General features: G+C 37.0%; 1 protein-coding gene across 15 annotated transcripts in view; it reads right to left on the bottom strand.

Annotated features, from left to right (window-relative positions):
- Mbnl1 (muscleblind like splicing regulator 1) overlaps positions 1–17899 on the bottom strand; it is a 140884-nt gene that overhangs the window by 94065 nt on the left and 28920 nt on the right. For 14 of the 15 annotated variants that reach the window (XM_029537350.1, XM_029537354.1, XM_029537351.1 and 11 more), the window contains exon 1: positions 17602–17881. The exons of the other annotated variant lie outside the window; for it this stretch is intronic. In XM_029537350.1, coding sequence (XP_029393210.1) covers positions 17602–17775 — 174 coding nt within the window. In that variant the 5' untranslated portion in view covers positions 17776–17881. Of the gene's footprint in view, positions 1–17601; positions 17882–17899 lie in introns of those variants that run through there. 15 annotated transcript variants of the gene reach the window in all.

The raw sequence follows: 17899 nt of genomic DNA, 5'->3' as shown, positions 1-17899 counted from the left end.
CCTCTTGCACTTTTATTTTCCAACTTTCAAGATTAGTAAAAAACCAAGACTGGCTCCATAATTAGCAACAACCGAAATGGATGTAGTATGAAGGTCTCATCCACACTCATCTCCTTTGAGCACCAAGAGAACAATTCATTATTCTGAGGTAGACAACTGCTGCGCAGCAAGGAGAGATGGCTCACAAAGCTGTATGTTCATAAGATGTCAGTAAGATTTATCTCCTCTGATCATATACACAGTAAGAAAGCAGGAAGCATGAACAACCAAGGAGCAGCAAGACTTATTCTTAGGGAGATAAAAACTCTGAGGGGCCTTGACAAGAGGCAGGAAGTGTCCAGCACATCACAGTGTTCTGGTGAGGATTGCAGTATTGCTAGCTACATAATTATGCCACTCTAACCCTTAATAAGCCTCAAGTGCTAAATTTTTAATCCATCTTGATGATCCCTTTTCAGAGTGGATAACTGTAGATGCTCCAGAGTCAGATGCTTAAGTGCAGAAGTGCTGGCACCAGTACTCATCTGGAGGGTTTTTCTCTCTAGAAACTCTCATGACATACACAGCATGGCTTCTAGCAACACACCTCTCTAAAGGGCTGCAAGCAGGTTAGGAATAGGAGCCAGTAAGCACCTAGCACAGTCTATGCCTTTGGGTTCTTTCTTCAACTTCAACTTTAAAATGAAAAAATGGAAACTATAAAATGTCTGGACTTAGACATTTTTATATTATATATAATATGGGGAATTTCATGCATAGCATAGATATGTGAATATCTGTAAAGAATCATATCCCCTTTTTAGTATTATTTATTCTGTATTGAAGGCAACAGTGATATAACTATAGTCTGGATTCTAGATATTAATCATATAATGTAACAAAACTATTAAAGGTGTTCACAATATTCTCTACATAGGAACAAAGGAAAGTGAACCCTAATAATGTGACCATTTCTCCATGCACAGCTGTCAGACACTAAACATCATCCTATATTAAAGCCACATAGTTCCTCCAACAACACATTCATGAGTTGGTGCTAATATTCTTTCCCAAATAACTGAATCATGCCACTGCAATGAGCAATGTATCACTCCACAGAGACATGGGGTGTACAGGCAGCAAAAGAGATAGGACCCTATAAGAGCCAGTCATTGCAAGATAACATAAACAATAGAATGCACCCCCCCCAAAAGGGGTCTGATCTAGAAATTCACTCATAGAATAAAAAGGATTCTCTACTCTGCCAGAATAAGTCGGAGGTGCATGAAACTATATATGCAGAGAACTACACATGTAAGCTATGGGAGAAACCTCTTCCACAGTAGGTGCTACGCTCCTTAGAGAAGAGATTGACAACTGCAGAACAACGATTTCCCTAAAACTGAATTTAAAATCATTTTTGATCAGTTAAAAATTATTGGCCATGATTAGGAAAAAAAAATATTGCCTTCAATTCAATGAATATCAAGGATATTCCAGGAACCACATGGTTATTAAAGGAAGTCTGGTAAACTTCAAGGACTTCAGAGCTTATGAGGAAAAATAGGCAGATAGACTATAAAATTCAACACAATATAGCCTACTCTATAATACATAATATCTAAGGAATGTGGAAGAAAGAAATGCCCACATTATGCAGGATTCTCAATTGGTAGCTGTCACAATGTTGGGGCTTTTAGGAGGAGGTTATTCAAGTAGGTTACAGTTTGATAAAATCAAAATGGCATTCTTTAAGAATCTACTAATCATGTAGAATTCAACATTCTAGATACCACAGCTAATATTAAAAACTTATAATGTACACATGTATAGATAACAATAGATACATAGATGGATAGACAGATAAATAGATATGTACATATACATATCTATATGTATGCATACATTTGTTTGGAGAATTTGTTGTTGGAGAAAAAAAGATGGTATGGATTGTGACACTACCAACACAAAGGGCATCAGATTATTTTAAAAACTGGGCCTAAAAGTGAATTGGAGCTGTAAGTGTTGATGATGCTATTCTCATAAAATGAAGACAGTATCATCAGGTTTTTTATTTGACTTGGCAAGTACCTGTGTTTTGAGGTCCTGGTGACCTTGACAACTTTATGAACATAATTAAGCCTGTCCCTTTCCACTCCTTGTTATGGTAATATATAAAGTGGGTGTGTCACATGGCCTCATTCCTTAAGCTTCTTCTAATTAATACTTGCTGCGGTCTGTGGTTCACTTAAGTTTAATGCTCAAAGTGGCAAAGGAAAACTCAACTCTAGACACTAAGAAAAATCATTAAAAATCACACGAATAATGTAAGTACGAAGAATAGCAAACCTTAAATATAAACCAAAAAGCTTAGATTCTTCTCTTAGTAGTAGATTCTTCGTAGAAGAATCTAAGGTTTTCAATCTTAAGGTGTTTTGTTCTTGTTTTATTTCACACTTTAATTATTTAAACGTCTGACTACTCAATGACTTGTTTCTATTAGTTACTCTAATAAGGGCTTCATGCAGTCAGTGAAATCTACTTTTCCTTCCATATTACTCCATAATGTTACTAGTCCCTTCTCTAGTAAAATAAAAATAGAGGAGGCTATATAAGACATTTTACACCCTGACCCAATACAGAAAAACACAATAATTACGAAAAGCTAGCAAGCTTTTATAATTTGACAGCTTGCTGCAATCTGTATTTTCTATGAGTCTGTATTGATTTATTGCTATCCCTCAAATTGGCTTAATAGTGGGTCACAGCTTAGAACTGAGAGTGCAGCTCTTCCTTTCACAGACCTAAGCAGTAATGATCAACCTAGGGTCTAAATCCATCAAGCTCACTCAAAGCACTAGTGTAGGTGAATAACCTCTGCTGGCCAATGCGTCTTTCAAACTACTGAGAACAAGATCTCTAAACCCATAAGCAAATGGTGTTCCATCGATCAAGACCTATTTTAATTCAAATGCAGTATTGAACCAGACAGTGGAAGAAATTTACAGTAACTCTATAGAGCTAACACACTTTATCTTTCTGCTTATGCTGATAGGGTTTTATTTATGTTACTAGAATGTAACACACACTTCATGAAGTAAAATCTCCATAGTTCCAACATTACAACCCAAATAATACTGGCAATGAATGGTATTATAGAATTACCTGCTGGGTTTCATGACTTATTCATCTATTTTAAATGCATTAAACAGGGTGCTTTCGGGAAAGTTTTCAAAATAAATACATTTTACTGTTAATATTGAGCTCAAAGTGCATGTAGTTTCAGACTTGGCTTTTTACCCCAATGCTAATCTACTGATCTGTGGAATAGTTACTAAGAGAAGTATGTTTTCAACTCATTATAAACATGACGTTCTTGGAAGGTGACTCTACAAGGCATCTGGAAGTTCTCTGGACCACAGCATCTCTCCTATTCTCTCTACCTTTAAGACACACTATCACAACTCTACTGCTAAAATTCCAATTAGAGCGACGGAGGTCAATATTTAATATGCATTCCAAAATTTGGTAACTTTTTCAAAATTTATACAGTTGTCAAACAAGTCAAGGGCAGCAAAAGGCTGTGGGTCAGAATGCCCTGGTACGTGTTACTATTGGGCAAGTGTTCTGCTTCAGTTCAACCAAAGCAAACTAATTACGAAAACATCAAAGAAAACTGGGACCATAATGTCACTTAGGATTAACAAAGCATGCCTTTATGCAGAGAGAACAAACAAGAGAGGGAGTGTAAGCATAACCATATGCACATTTACTACTGATTTTATCTAGAGAAACTTGGCTTCTGAAAATGTTTCTTTAACACTGGTTTGTCTTATACCTTGGAGCTGAAGGGATGAAAAAACTTTTCCATGAATTGGAGCCAAGTGAGTTGTTAGAATAGAAAATAGCGTTCATTAGCAGACAAGAGTGACCGTAGTGGCAGTCTAAGGTAGCCTTCATCAATATATAGATATAGATATAGATATAGATATAGATATAGATATAGATATAGATAGATATGTTGAGAGAGAGAGAGAGAGAGAGAGAGAGAGAGAGAGAGAGAGAGAGAGAGAGAGAGAGAGAGAGAGAGAGAGAGAGAGAGAGGAATTATCTAAAGTTTGGGAGCTATGGAGGGGGCTCTGTCGAGGGGAATAGGTGTCTATGTGTCTATATTTCAAGTGCACTCAGGAGATATAGATGAGCAATCTGGGACATGTCTGCTAGATGTGGAAACCAAATCAGAAAGTTCTAGGTTCAGTGACAGACCATCCCTCAGTAAATAAACTGGAAAGCACCTGAGTGATGCATCAGCTAGAAAACTGGCCTCCATATGTGTGGGTTTGCACAATGTGCATGTGCTCCTGCACACACACAGACAGACACATACAAAAAAAAAAAAAGTTTGGAAAATCAGCTTACCAATGTCAAAGAAAATAAGTAAATATTATCCCTATCTGATCCACTTTATAAAAAATTATGAAATGGGAAACAATCCAGTAAGTAAATAAAATATCTCATCTGATCCCCAACTTAATCCTTAGCTTAGTTTTCTATTTCTACTACACCCCAAACATCAACACACTGTGCAGCTCAGTTTCCTTCCTGTTATACAGATCCTATAATACAGTTTTACTATGAAACCACTCTGAAAGACAAGTGAGATTTTTCTCAAGATAAAACTAAGCATTTTGTGGTGTTTAAACCATTAATTTTTATAAGAAACATGAAAGTGTCCTGGCAGGTCTGATTCTGCCACTTCGGGCAACTCCCAGAGAGTTGAAAATAAATTTTATTTTTCCTGCCCTCAGAGGTATTCCTCTGCTTTTTTCCCTAATAGCCTCTTTGCATGCTAAATACCCCCAAATAGCCTATTCAATTAAAAGTCTACAAGCAAACCCACTGAACACATATCTGAACCTCCTTTAACATCAAATCATAAACCTAACTCACTGCCACACACAAAATCAATACGCAACACTCCAGCATGGGCAATAACCAATAACCAAGAAGGCAGTACACACCTCATACTTAGGATTTCATTGAAACTTTTACATGTAAGGCTGTCCCCTTGCTCACAAAATTTAAAAATAAAGGCATTTCTTATTCTCTTACCCAAGTCACATCTTACACTTATGAGTTAGGTTAACACCTTGGATACCTTGGGTTACATTGATACCGAGCACCACTGCCCTGTTCATTACAAGTACAAGAGAAAAAAATGAGGTTGGAACAATCAGAATAGTTGGGTATTACTTTTAAACCATAAAAGAAGGAGTGTAGACAGATCTAAGGTTTATACTCTATGCTATCAGAAATCCTTTGGAATCTAATGAAATCCTAACTGAATCTATAGTTTGAGATATACGCATTAAAAAGATCAAAGGAAGAAGATAATAAAATACAAAAAGGAAGACTTGAAGTTGATGCTGTTTTTGCAGGAACTTTGTTGAATAAATATATATTTTATATTAACAATTGTGGATTACAAGGAGATGACTTAGTGGTTCAGAGTCCACCCCACTGCTTTAAAGGACCCAAGTTGTGCTTCTAGTAGCTACACTACAAGGCTCATGGTCATCTGAAACTCCATCTCCGGGGATCTAATACCTCCGGTCTGTAGAGACACCTGTATTCACACATGTATATACCGAAATCCATACACACATACACACACACATACACACACACATATACACACATACACACACATACACACACACTCTTACACACACTCACACACATACACACACACTCTTACACACACTCTTATACACACATACACATATATACACACATACACACACATGCACACACATACACGCACACACACACACACACACACAAACACACATACACACACACATAATTAAAAATAAAATCTTTCAAACACATGAGTCTTTTAGGATGAAATTCACATATTGCATTTAAATGTAAAATGGGAATTATTTATTGTAGAATAGCACAGAACTAAAGAGGCATTTATATTAAATAGAATTAAAGTCAGAACAGATGACTATAACTATTTTCCATTCATAGCTAACTATATTTATTAAATGGATTTTAGGAACAGATAAAATTTATTGTGCTAATACTGACTCATTAGCGTGAAGTCGTGCACATGCTCAGTTTGGGGATTGTCTCCTGTTACGGAAGGGTAAATAAATAGGCTACTGTGTAAAACTGCACATCTATACCTATGTCATAGAGTATGTTTTAGATTTCACAATAAAACAATGCACAGTAACCTACGGATAGTATAATATGCAAAACAGTCACATTTATTCTAACTGAAAGCAAGGCTCCTCATACAAAGGCAAATCATAATTTAGACTACCAACATTCAGACCAGAACAATATTAATGCTTCTTGTGCATAGCATATCCATACATTTAGTGATGTATGTAATATATTTTATTGAATCCTCTTATTGAAGCATCAAATTCATGTTATAAATGAGAAAAAAAAATGCATGAGACAATAAAGAGTCTGAAGTCACGGGAACTCCTCTGCAATAAAAGCCCTGGCTGGATCTACTGTCTGATCTACTTACAAGGCCTTGTCTGTGCCATAGAAAGCAGGTTTTGTTGTTTGTTTTGTTTGTAACTTACATTATGCCTAGCATATGGCTTTGTGTGATCAATATGAAGATTCAAACGTGACTAGGATCCCAGAGGCAGCTGAGCATCTAAGTGTGGACCACTGGTGGTCACTTTCTCATGGCTGTTGGCATCAATATTTATTTGCAATAATAGAGTTTTCAGAAAAAAAAATTCATTCCAAGAAAAACAGAATGAAGTCCAAACTAGACACTCAGAAAACACCAAAGGGAACAAGACAAGTAAAACTCAATCTACAGCAAATTAATAAAGTAAACAGACAAGCCAGAAAAATGGAATCTAAGGACAAAGAGCAGTACACTTTTCTCTGTAATCTCTGAAGCCCTAGAGAAAAGTCAGTTTGGCATATCAGAATCCACAAAACTATGCAGCTTTCCATTTCAAACAGAAACATTTCTAAATGGCTATTTGCCGAAACTGGCTAACAAACATGAGTGGCTGATCCTCTGGGGCAGGGGCCCCACAAGCTCATACTGTGGGAATGAACTGCTCTGGGAAGACTCGTCATCCGACAGTTTACCAAGAGCACTAATACTTGATCAATATCTCCTCCATATGAGGTTAGGATTATACAGCGTTCATTAAATATCTAAAAAGCATAAGAATTTACTTCATATTCTGAAACCCAAGGGTTTTAGCACAACATACTCTTTATTCCACATCTTGTATAAAAATGGAATCAATTCTTTTATTAATAGTCATTTTCATTATGTCTAACTGTGGTACAAAAATCTTAAAGATATATTGTTTTAAAATATTTAATAAAATTATTTATATCCCACAAAAATTACTTTGGCATAATTAGTATAGTGAGTAAATATTGATGATATATATAAAGAATAAAAATTCTAGTCCTAGATAATTTCTGAAATACCCTATTAGAGTCATAAATGCATAAATATAACACATGACAGGAAGAAGTTTCGGGAAACAAAGATTTCAGTTGTTCATCTAAATTCTAACATCATGTTAGAATACATGGAAGATTTTAACAAAGGTTTTGAAGTATATATTTTGCTTCCAATATTATAATTCCTAGGAAAACTACAAAATAAGATGAAACTATAGCCTCATACTAAATATCAACAGCTGCATGGACTTACATATGAGTGAATAAAAAGAGATAGATATTCCATTTTAACCAAAAGATATAAGGACAGTGATGAACCGAGAGGCCTCCTTATATAATGCCCTTTTCATATCACTGCCAGGCTGGAACTCCAGCGTGTCTGTTCTTTATTTTCCTAGAACAAACTGTTTTCTGATTTTCTACCTCCTTTGTTGTCTGCAAGGTGTGAAACTATGCAGATGTAACCTGACCAGAGATATATACTCTATAAGACTGCCGACTACAAAGGGCATGTTTCAAATTTTGAATAAGAATACCTTGCTAGCAATTATTCAGGGATGGTACTGTTAAGAAAGCATGTGAAAGAGTTTGTTTTTTAAAGTACCCTCATCTTAAATTCAGGCAACTGCTGTAACTGAACCGATACTTGCTCAACATTTTCATAGAGAAACTCTTTGGTAATTAAATGCAGGTTGTATGCACAAGATCAAGCTATAAGATTTCTCAGTATTAATAGTTTATAAACAAGTTTCACAGGAGATAAGCTAAGAGTAAGCTGTGAAGGCAGATTGGCTATGTTAAGCCCCAAGAAGCTGCCTCTCACTGAGCAAGCTTGGAGAAGAAATTTAACTGCTCTGAACTTTCTCAATCTATACAATAGGTAGCTGGTGAGCAAATCAGCAGAGGAAACCTAACAATTTCTAAGTGTGTTATCCAAAAGTCAATGTGACTCAACTTTATGTTACAGAATGACAGACTGTGATGAGCTTAGCTCACTCTCCTGTCATATTAAAGTCAGCAGTGACCATTCCAATTAAAACATGCCGATTTTTCGGCTTCTCCTATACAGAATGGTTCTGGTGTTTCAGAACAAATTCAGAATAAAATCAAACTTTTATTATTTTATGATCTTAAAATAGCCACTCATCTATCAACAACCAGAGAGGCCAAATAGTATGTGTTTTACCCTTCCATCAAGATGTCATAAATATCTAATATAGCAAGTGTACAGTCAAAAGCGAAATGTCTGCTGCTGCAGGTTGGATGTGTGAGCAGCAGATATTTAGGGTAGACCTGGTGACTATGCAGGTGACAAGGGTGCTAAACTCCACCTTGAGACCTTTACACAGCGCTGCTCACTGAACCACAAGCTTGCCTTTTCACCTAACTTGGCTACCAGTTGGCTTCTAGGACCAGCTTCTCTTATGGCATTTGGATTCTCGTCTTCACACTCGTACAGCTAGCTAGTGCTGTGACCCACTGAATCCACCCCCGAACCCTCTAGTTCTTAAAATAGATATTTCTCATGAAAATCTCTTTTCTGTCATTATTCATCCTTGGCAGGAATGACAAAAGACAGTAGCTACTAAGACCGTTCTGCGTTTATTGCTCTGCCTATTGAAGCCTTATTATGCAACAGTGTATTATTACGTTAATCTCCAATCATTGATTTTGAGTTTTACAGGAACTATTTAAATAGATCCCACTGCAAAACTATTGGCAATATGAATGATTTTTCTGAAATGTGAATGATGATTTATAGCTCATCAACTAGGCTAAAGGGCTGTTGGGGAGGTTGGTTTGTTCTAGTTTTGAGATTCAGTGGTGTTTGGAGATTTGCTTATTCTGGTTGTTACTTGTAAATATATTTGAGTTCTTTCAAGGACATTTCCTTTCTATTTTTTAACTGTGCTAAAATTCATGGGAAGCAATATCCAGTAATAAAAGTTCTTCAGAGAAAAAAGCCCAATAAATAAGACCATGACGATAATCTTCTCTCATGGCTAGACTTAGATTTCATTAATCATCACATAGGCATGGAAAAACAGGAGATAATGTGGGGATACTGCATTCAGAACATAAATCTTCCTTAATAGGATTCTTCATTTAAAAATTAATTCTTCAAGTATTTCCTTTTTCATGGTTTTTCTTTCTCCATTTTTCTTTGTGGTTGCCTCCCCTTAAGGAGAATAATCTTTTAAGAAACAGCATCATCCACCAAGAAGGCATTTGGCTCCTTTTCTCTAATACCTTTTTCTAGGCTGAAACTGATGGATGTAACAGCTTACTTGATAGGGACATGCTACTAAACTTGTTTTCAGTCTAAGAACGATTTTAGAATATTATATGAGCAATGATTTCTGAAAGCAAATTATTCTCTCAATGCAGTAACATGGCAAGAATGAATTACAGATGTAATTTATCCATCACAAGTGATCCTAAACACTAATTATGTCCGTATCTGTAGAGAAATTGAAAATGATAGAAAAATTCCCCAGCTTTGCTAACTTAAATTTTCCATGTTTTATTTTGTGTAATTTACTGTCAACTATTAACTGCAGATGCTTCCTGCCTCAAGTACGAACACCCTGGACCTAGATATCATGACTCTAAGTCTGTATTGGAGGCAGAGAGATAACTCTAAAAGCAGACTGGAGTCCTATGGCCTTTGAAGCAACAAGGTTTGGGAACCAGATAGTCAAGCCTCAAACTCATACTGACACAAAATACAACATATGCATCAGTAGATAAACTCAGATAGCAGAAACATTCTTCTAGCCCTGAACCTGAGACCTCTGGTTAAAGTGGAGTTTCCTCTGAGCAAGGTCATCCAAGACATAGGCCTAAGCCTGGGACTTTTGACTTCTTTCTTTTTGGTACCCTCTGGTCTGTTCCCATCTGTAGTTTAAGTCAGCAGTTGTGAAGGAAAGTAAAGCTAAACCACTAAGGACATTTCTCTCCCCCTTCCTCAAGTTGCTCTCATACTGACCTTCCCATTACTGTTGAAAGTTCCCTCCTAATCGCCACCTTATCCCCTCCTAACACGGGTCCCCTTAGGAACAATCAACACCATGAGGACAGCACTTCTCACAGCTGCTTTGCCAAAGTCCAAGACAGAATATGCTAGTTATCCTCTTTAAATTATTAAATCCTTATACCTTCACAGCTTCTAAATGGATTTGTTCTTCACATCTGACCCATTAACTATTACTGTTATAAAATGGCAAGAAAGACGATCAAAATACAATTCTGAGCTTGATACTCTGAGTATTTCCACCAAGTATTTCACCAGTACTACCTTCATGAAGCTACAGTTCATCCAGCTGAGCACAGGGGGCTTCTTAAAAGACAATTTGACAATGAAAGCCTTCCTACCTTGGAGGTGATGCCCACAAAATGTGGACACTCCTGTCAACTCTGCTCTTGAAGACCTCTGCAGGAAACAAGTACAACCCAAATCTGACTTGCAGAGTGTCCCAAGAATTTAAGAAAGGCCATTCCCCTGAACCTTCTCCCAGCTAAAGTTCCAAAGACCAAAACTGTTTCTTTTGAAACACTGATGATAGCAGTTAAAGTCTGTGATACCAACCATACTTAAAATCTGAATGGAGCTCACAGTGTATTTGTGGAGTCTTCCTCGTTTAATTCATAGCCACGGTTTTAAAGCACAGCTCAAGGACCCTATAGTTGTTTGGCTTCTCAGAGTGGGCTTGATGCTTTAACTATGTTCTGAACAATGAAGACATTGGGCCATTTTTCTTCTCCCATATTGATATTATTTTTTATGCATGGGTATTTTGCCTACTTGAATGTATAAGTACCACATGTATGGCTGGTAACCATGGTTTAGGGAAAGGCACAGAATTCTCAGGAACTGGAGTTATAGCAAGTTATAAAACACTGTATGGGACCTGGAAACTAAGCCTGGTTTCTCTGGAAGGGCAGCCATTATTCTTAAGCACTGAGCCACCTCTTCAGCCCCTCTTTCTAGACATGGAGGCAGCTATCTATTTGTTACATTGGCACTGTCTGAGGTAGTAAACTTAAGCTCATTTTCTTATATGTTAGGTCAGACTCACAATCTTTGTGTCTAAGGCCACAATCTTCCTGCTACCTTGGATTCACTTCTTGACCTATCTGCTAACTCAAAACATAACACAATTATATGTCTTTACTGTTACTGGTCCGATGCCTTCAATGTGCCAGGAATCATCATTTACTTATGCTCTAGTACTGGTGTATGACTTCTTGGTTGATTCCTCAGCACACAGATATGTAAATTAAAAAGCAGCATTTGGAATGATGTGATTGAGAACGGAAACTGAAATCAGGCTACCAGGAGTCAGGTCCTCAGCTTACAAGTTGGGCCAGTTGAGCAGCGCCTGCTTCCTCTGTACTTCCCTGTCTGTCAAATTTGATACTATTATCCGAGTTGTTGTATAGGATAAGGTTATCATAAAATGAAAACAATGATCAACACAGAGCAATTTAGTAGCTATTCTCTCACTGTATTCTAAACTAGGGAAGTAAAAGAATGTATTTGTGAAGGAAGTACAAATAAAAATTAGAGGGACAACAAAATCTGGTGCCATACAAAATCATCTGGGCCCTGTACATCTCTGGGACTCATAAAGAAAGATCAGAGGCAACAACTCCAGAACTGTACAGGTGGTTTGACTAGTCCCTAAATCAGGATTAATGGCAGTTGTCAGGTGAGGTGGAAGGGGAAATGGCATTGTGTTGACAGTCACCAGGATGAGAAAGACGTATGTTTGACAAGGACCAGGCCCAAAGATACCCCGAGGTTAGTCTGCCAGTAAAGGTGTAGTATTGAATGGGTTCTACAGCTTGGAAAATCTCACTAAACTCTCAAAGCACAGACTTGTGTACTAAAATAGTAATAATAATAATAATAATAATAATAATAATAATAAAGCTTTTCTTCTAACAAATCAAGCATAAATCAAAATTTAAAATAATCAACAAATATTAATACCAGGAAAGAGCTGATAAGTAGATGAGTATTTGGTGATAACTTTACAAGAAATATGTTAGTTACAAAACTCTTCAGTTGGTTAGCATACTGTAAATGAGTGTTGAGTTACATGCTTACTAGAGTTAATACTGTTTAGTGTCACCACTTCAGTGGAACTCACAAAAAACTACTGCTCTAACAAACAATGCACTGTACCACGAAGTCTTCTCAACTCAGCCTTGCCAGTCACTTTTCCTGGAGTTTCTACGCACTAATCTCTGTCAGCAGAACAGTCAAAGGTCATCTGTTTAGTCACCCATTTCTACTGACTCTCAGAAATCCTGACCTAAGTCATAACATGGAAAATTATTCCCTTATCTAAGAGCACAGAACGTGTGTCTGCTAAAGTTTAAAAGGGTGGAGTGGGGGGTAATTTCCTCATTAGAACCTCTTTAGAGAAACTACAAGGCTTTGTCTAGGCCTGGAGGGAAGCAGGGACACTGCTCAGCATGAAAGGCAATGGACTGGCCATGCTGATAAGCTCAAACCCTCCACTTATCCTTAGCAAAGAGAACAACAGAACAGGCCTCCGAGAGCCTTGCACCTAAAGCTCAGGGAACACTGAAGCAGAGGGGTTAGAAAGATTGTTAAAAGCCAGATCCGAGAGTTTGCTATGAGATGGTATCCCCTAGTAATGCCAGGAATTAATTTGACTCCTTAAATATAAGCTGACAACAAGGACAACAATCACCATGCCATAGTGGACAGAGCAAAGTGGAAATACCAGGAGGCCTCCACCCTACATGAAAAGCCACAGGTAACAGAGGAATGCTCAGAGTAGGAGAGATTGTCTTCCCGAGAAAGAGCACACCAAATGGTTATCCAATACCAAAACGTCAGCCCTTAAAAGGTACATACAAATTACATTATACGGACTGAGCTGGTGGCAATTATGTAGTTAAGGAAAAAATAAAAATATTTGTGTGTGTGCGTGTGTGTGTGTGTGTGTGTGTGTGTGTGTGTGTATAAATGCTCACATACACAGGCACATCCATATTTGCATGTAACAGTAATGAAAAACAAGGCCATGCACTTGAAAGAATGCAAGAAGCAGTATATGGGAGGGTTCAGAGGGAGAAAATGAATGGAAAAATAATATAATATGTTATAATCTAAAAATAAAAGAAAAATTAATAAAAGTCCTTAAAGACATATTTAAGAATTTAAGAATATGAACAGCATATGTCTAAAGCTATTATTAGTACTGCTGAGGCAGCTATAGCTACTGAGCATTTTGTTAAGGAAATATTGCTGTCAGAATTGATGATTTTGCCTCAGAGGCCCAGGAACAACTTCTCAGAGTTGTGAACTTTCTGCTTACTGGATACAACAGGAACATGCAAACCATCCAGGCTGCTCTACAAGCTGTGTCTTGTGTAGAAAAGACTCTGCTGTGTCAACCTGTTGCTAAAGGACACAATCATGTCTGCACAAGTTTCAGAATACAGGAGGTGAACATCCTTCAAAACTGTAGCATCGCATGTGAGATGGCATCAAAACAAGGCAGCAGATGCTCATCAAAGGTCACTGCGTGTGGGACCACTAGAATTTAGATTATCCAAGCCTTGCCAATCTCCTGTGTTTCATACTGCAGGTTTATCTGCTAAAACTGCTTTAAACACATGATGAAAGGACCACGATGGTGCCTTTGTAAGAACAATAACGAGACTAACCATTTCTCTGGGGGAAATAAGAGTGTGACAATCATGGAAGGTATTCTGAAATTAACTGCCATCACTTCGGGGGCACTTCATCACCTCAGTCATGCCATGTAATCCTGATGTTAACACCAGAGGTTTATTTCTACTGATGATATAGTGAACTCTTATTCTTGAGACTGTAAGACATTTGGCATCCCATCTACTCCATTCCCACAAACTCAGAACTGCGAAGAGATCATGACAATCAGATTACTGGAGTTACCATTCCTGAAACATGGCATCATTTTATTGGCAGCTTGCAGTGCTGGAGTCTTCTCTTTTAATCTTTTTGCCCCTTCTTTTGGAGTACTATTCATAAGCCGTAAGAGAAAAAAAAAAAAAAAAACTTCTTCAGAACAGAATAATGCGCTTGATCAATTGTTCTGAGTATCTGAAGTGCCTACAGCCCCCAGACCTGTAAGTTATAAGCACTTAAAGTAGTGGCTAGAATTTACTTTTAGACTACAATGAATTTAAACTACAAGTGCAAAACAAAAATTAAGTTAATAAAGTGCTTAAATGCTATTTAATTTATACACTTGACCTATTACTCCTCTTGTGTTTTCATTATTTGCATTTGGAAAGGCTTAATATACTCATATATTCCTACTTATTACAGTCCATTTTTGCAGCAAATTTATTATGAACTTGGACTGCTTTATCTTAAATATCTCTCATTTAAAGTTACAGTAATGTTACTGGTTTCTTTTAGATAAACAGTTTTCTTCTGCTCAACTTGTGTTTTGTGTGTGTGTGTGTGTGTGGAGAGAGAGAGAGAGAGAGAGAGAGAGAGAGAGAGAGAGAGAGAGAGAGAGAGAGGAATTCTCTTCTAACCAGAAGTCAGCTATAAACCTAAGTCACCTGGGAGCGCAGCCAAAGCCTGAAACAGCATGGCTGAAGGGTACAGCCATTTCACAGGGTCCTCTCTGAGAGTATTTGGTTTGCTTTCCTAACTTTCTAAAAATAGTAGATTACACAAGCTACTTCCATCTCATGGCTCAAGAACTGAAAAGAGGCTGGAACAGAAATAAAAAGTAATGCAGAAAGCACATTTCATTGAAGAAGTCAGGATATTGTAAGTTTTGTAAATTCCTTCCGTTTACTGAAACAATAGAGATGATCTGTTGGTTGCTAGCTGGCAAGTCTCAGAATGCTCCCAAACTGCAGAGCTTCAAGCAGGAGTCAGGCAGATACTTCAAGTGCTTTAAGATGTGAACTGGATCTATTTTAGCCACAAAACTGAACACCATGGGACTACATAAAAGGCAGAAGTCCAACAAATACTTACTGCACATCAAAACTCTGTTGACTGATCCTTAACAGTTATTTCACTAACATCCAAGAAGGGATTGTCTGGGTATGAAGCTCTATCGCAAATAAATTTGTGTTGAATTTTCCCTCTACATACACACACACACACACACACACACACACACACACAAATGTTTTGCCAAATACTGAAACTAAAAATTTCAACTTTTCTTAGAAAAAAAACAAAAGGGTGAATTTTGCTGTGATTAGCTGGTATAGTAAATTCATTTCACAAATAATTTTTAAAACTTAACACAATTCATTTGTTGTTGGTTTTTTTTTTTCCTTGTGGTTTTCTTTGTTTGTTTGTTTTAAAGTCCTTGATGTGGGGGTTGAATCTCGTTAGGGACACTGGGTGTCTGTAAGCAGGACTATTGCTTTACTCAAAGGGGAACTGTTCTCTGACCACAAGTGAACGGTAACTAAAAAAATATTTGGAGCTGGAAAAATAGCAACTGAATACTAATGTTTCACAATGTTTCCAAACCCTGTGCCGGCAGGTCTTCTGTAAAACCGTTCAATGTCACGGCCAAATTTAATGTCCTTCATTTTCGAGCTAGGAATTTACCACCAATTATCTATAGGATTAAAAACTGGATTTACTAGGAATTGGGTCAAAAAGGAGTTACTTATGGACACAGCTGTTTCCCGACAAAAGCAATTAGTCCTTTGCTCCTCGTGTTACAGATCCTTCTCTCATTATACCTAAATTGGTGAGCATTAATTCAGGATTAATGTTCACAAAGGTATCAACACCTTTATAATAAGGTATCCCTTAAGGCCAAGCCGAAAGAAAGTAGTAATTTCTCCTTATTCATCTCAACTAGGACTCTGCCTATATAGTGGGCCATCTTAACAGAGGTCTGTGGTTACTAACACATACCGCCTCATAGCCTGTTCTGAAGATCGAATCTTAAACATTTAGCAAAAACTTTACCAGAGTGGGTGGGCATCACAAAGTGAACTAAATACAGACAGCTGAAATGGTTAACTTCTAACTGACCCTGATGTGATGTAAGAAAGCACTTGGATTACTGTATGGTTTGGTTTAAACATACATGAGACTTCTTCACAGACTTCCATATGATGGTGACCCATCTTGGAAGAGTCAAAGAATTAGCTGTAGGCATTTAGTATTCAAAAATTAATCTGATTAAATCAAGCAGGTTGAAGGCACTCCAGAACACATTTGTAGCCTTGACCTTGTATCAAAACAAAGACATGTGTGCTATCTTTACAAGATCTACTTCAAACCTGATACAGAGCTTACAAGTCCAGTGACAGCTTTTTGAATGTCAAAAATTCTAACATAAATAAACCATTTCTTCTTATCACACACACACACGAGGCTAACTTTTAACATTTCTGACAGAATGCTAGAAGTAACAACTGGCAAGAATCTCACAGAAAATGAACATCTGTATTACCTCAATATGAAAAGCCCAATGAACACAGGAGTTTGTACCTATTTACAAAGTCCACATCCAATATAATATATGCTTAGGATAAGATACTAGAGCAACTGAAAAAACTCTCACTTCTAGTCATGTTTTCCCAAAAAGGACATGGCTTTAGCCATTAAAATCATCTCCTTAAAAAAAAAAAAGTTAAAAAAGAAAAGAAAAAAATTTTTAAAGAGTAAAAATGTGACCTATAATCAGCTGACACGGATTTTGCCATTCATTTATAACAGCTTGACAAAGTTTACCAACAAAGAAATACAACATAGATGCATTCAATCTTGGCCTTATTATATATGAAAGTCTTGAATGTAAACATTTACCATTGCTGAACAAAGACTCTCAAAGACTGACTTGCTATCACTAAGTCACAACTACATCAACATGTAGGGAAAAAAGAAAGACAAGAAAGGGAGGGGAGACATGGAGTTTGGCGTTAAAGGCCTGACAAAGTTATTTATATCAAAGTTTGGCTCTGCTTGATTCTATGAGATCTGGTTGAGAGCCCCAGGCCAACCTCATGAACCAGAACATGTTGAATAACTAAAGTGTTAACAAAACAACCCATAATTCCAAATTTAGAGTACCATATACCCATACCCCTTAATCAATTATTGCATATCCTTAAAAGGAGGTAACATTTACTCACTTTCAATGAATCAAAGCAGGCGATTACTCGTCCATTTTCAACTTGGCAGCTTTTCGAAGGATGTGCAAATTTACATTCCGTGTCTGGTCGTGAGCAAGTCCCCCTTTGAAACTCTCTACATACTTCCAGTGTTAGCCATTTTGTGTCCCGAATTGGTGTGACACTAACAGCCATGTTTATATTTTACAGGTAGTTAAATGTTCAATGAAACCAACAAACCCAACCCCTCTCAAAAAAAAAAAAAAAAAAAAAAAAAAAAAAAAAAAAAAAAAAAAAAAAAAAAAAAAAAAAAAAAAAC

This window comes from Mus pahari, chromosome 4 (genome assembly GCF_900095145.1).
Source record: "Mus pahari chromosome 4, PAHARI_EIJ_v1.1, whole genome shotgun sequence".
NCBI lineage: Eukaryota > Metazoa > Chordata > Mammalia > Rodentia > Muridae > Mus > Mus pahari.
Note: the sequence above shows the minus strand (reverse complement) of the source record. Positions and strands in the feature narration are given on the sequence as shown.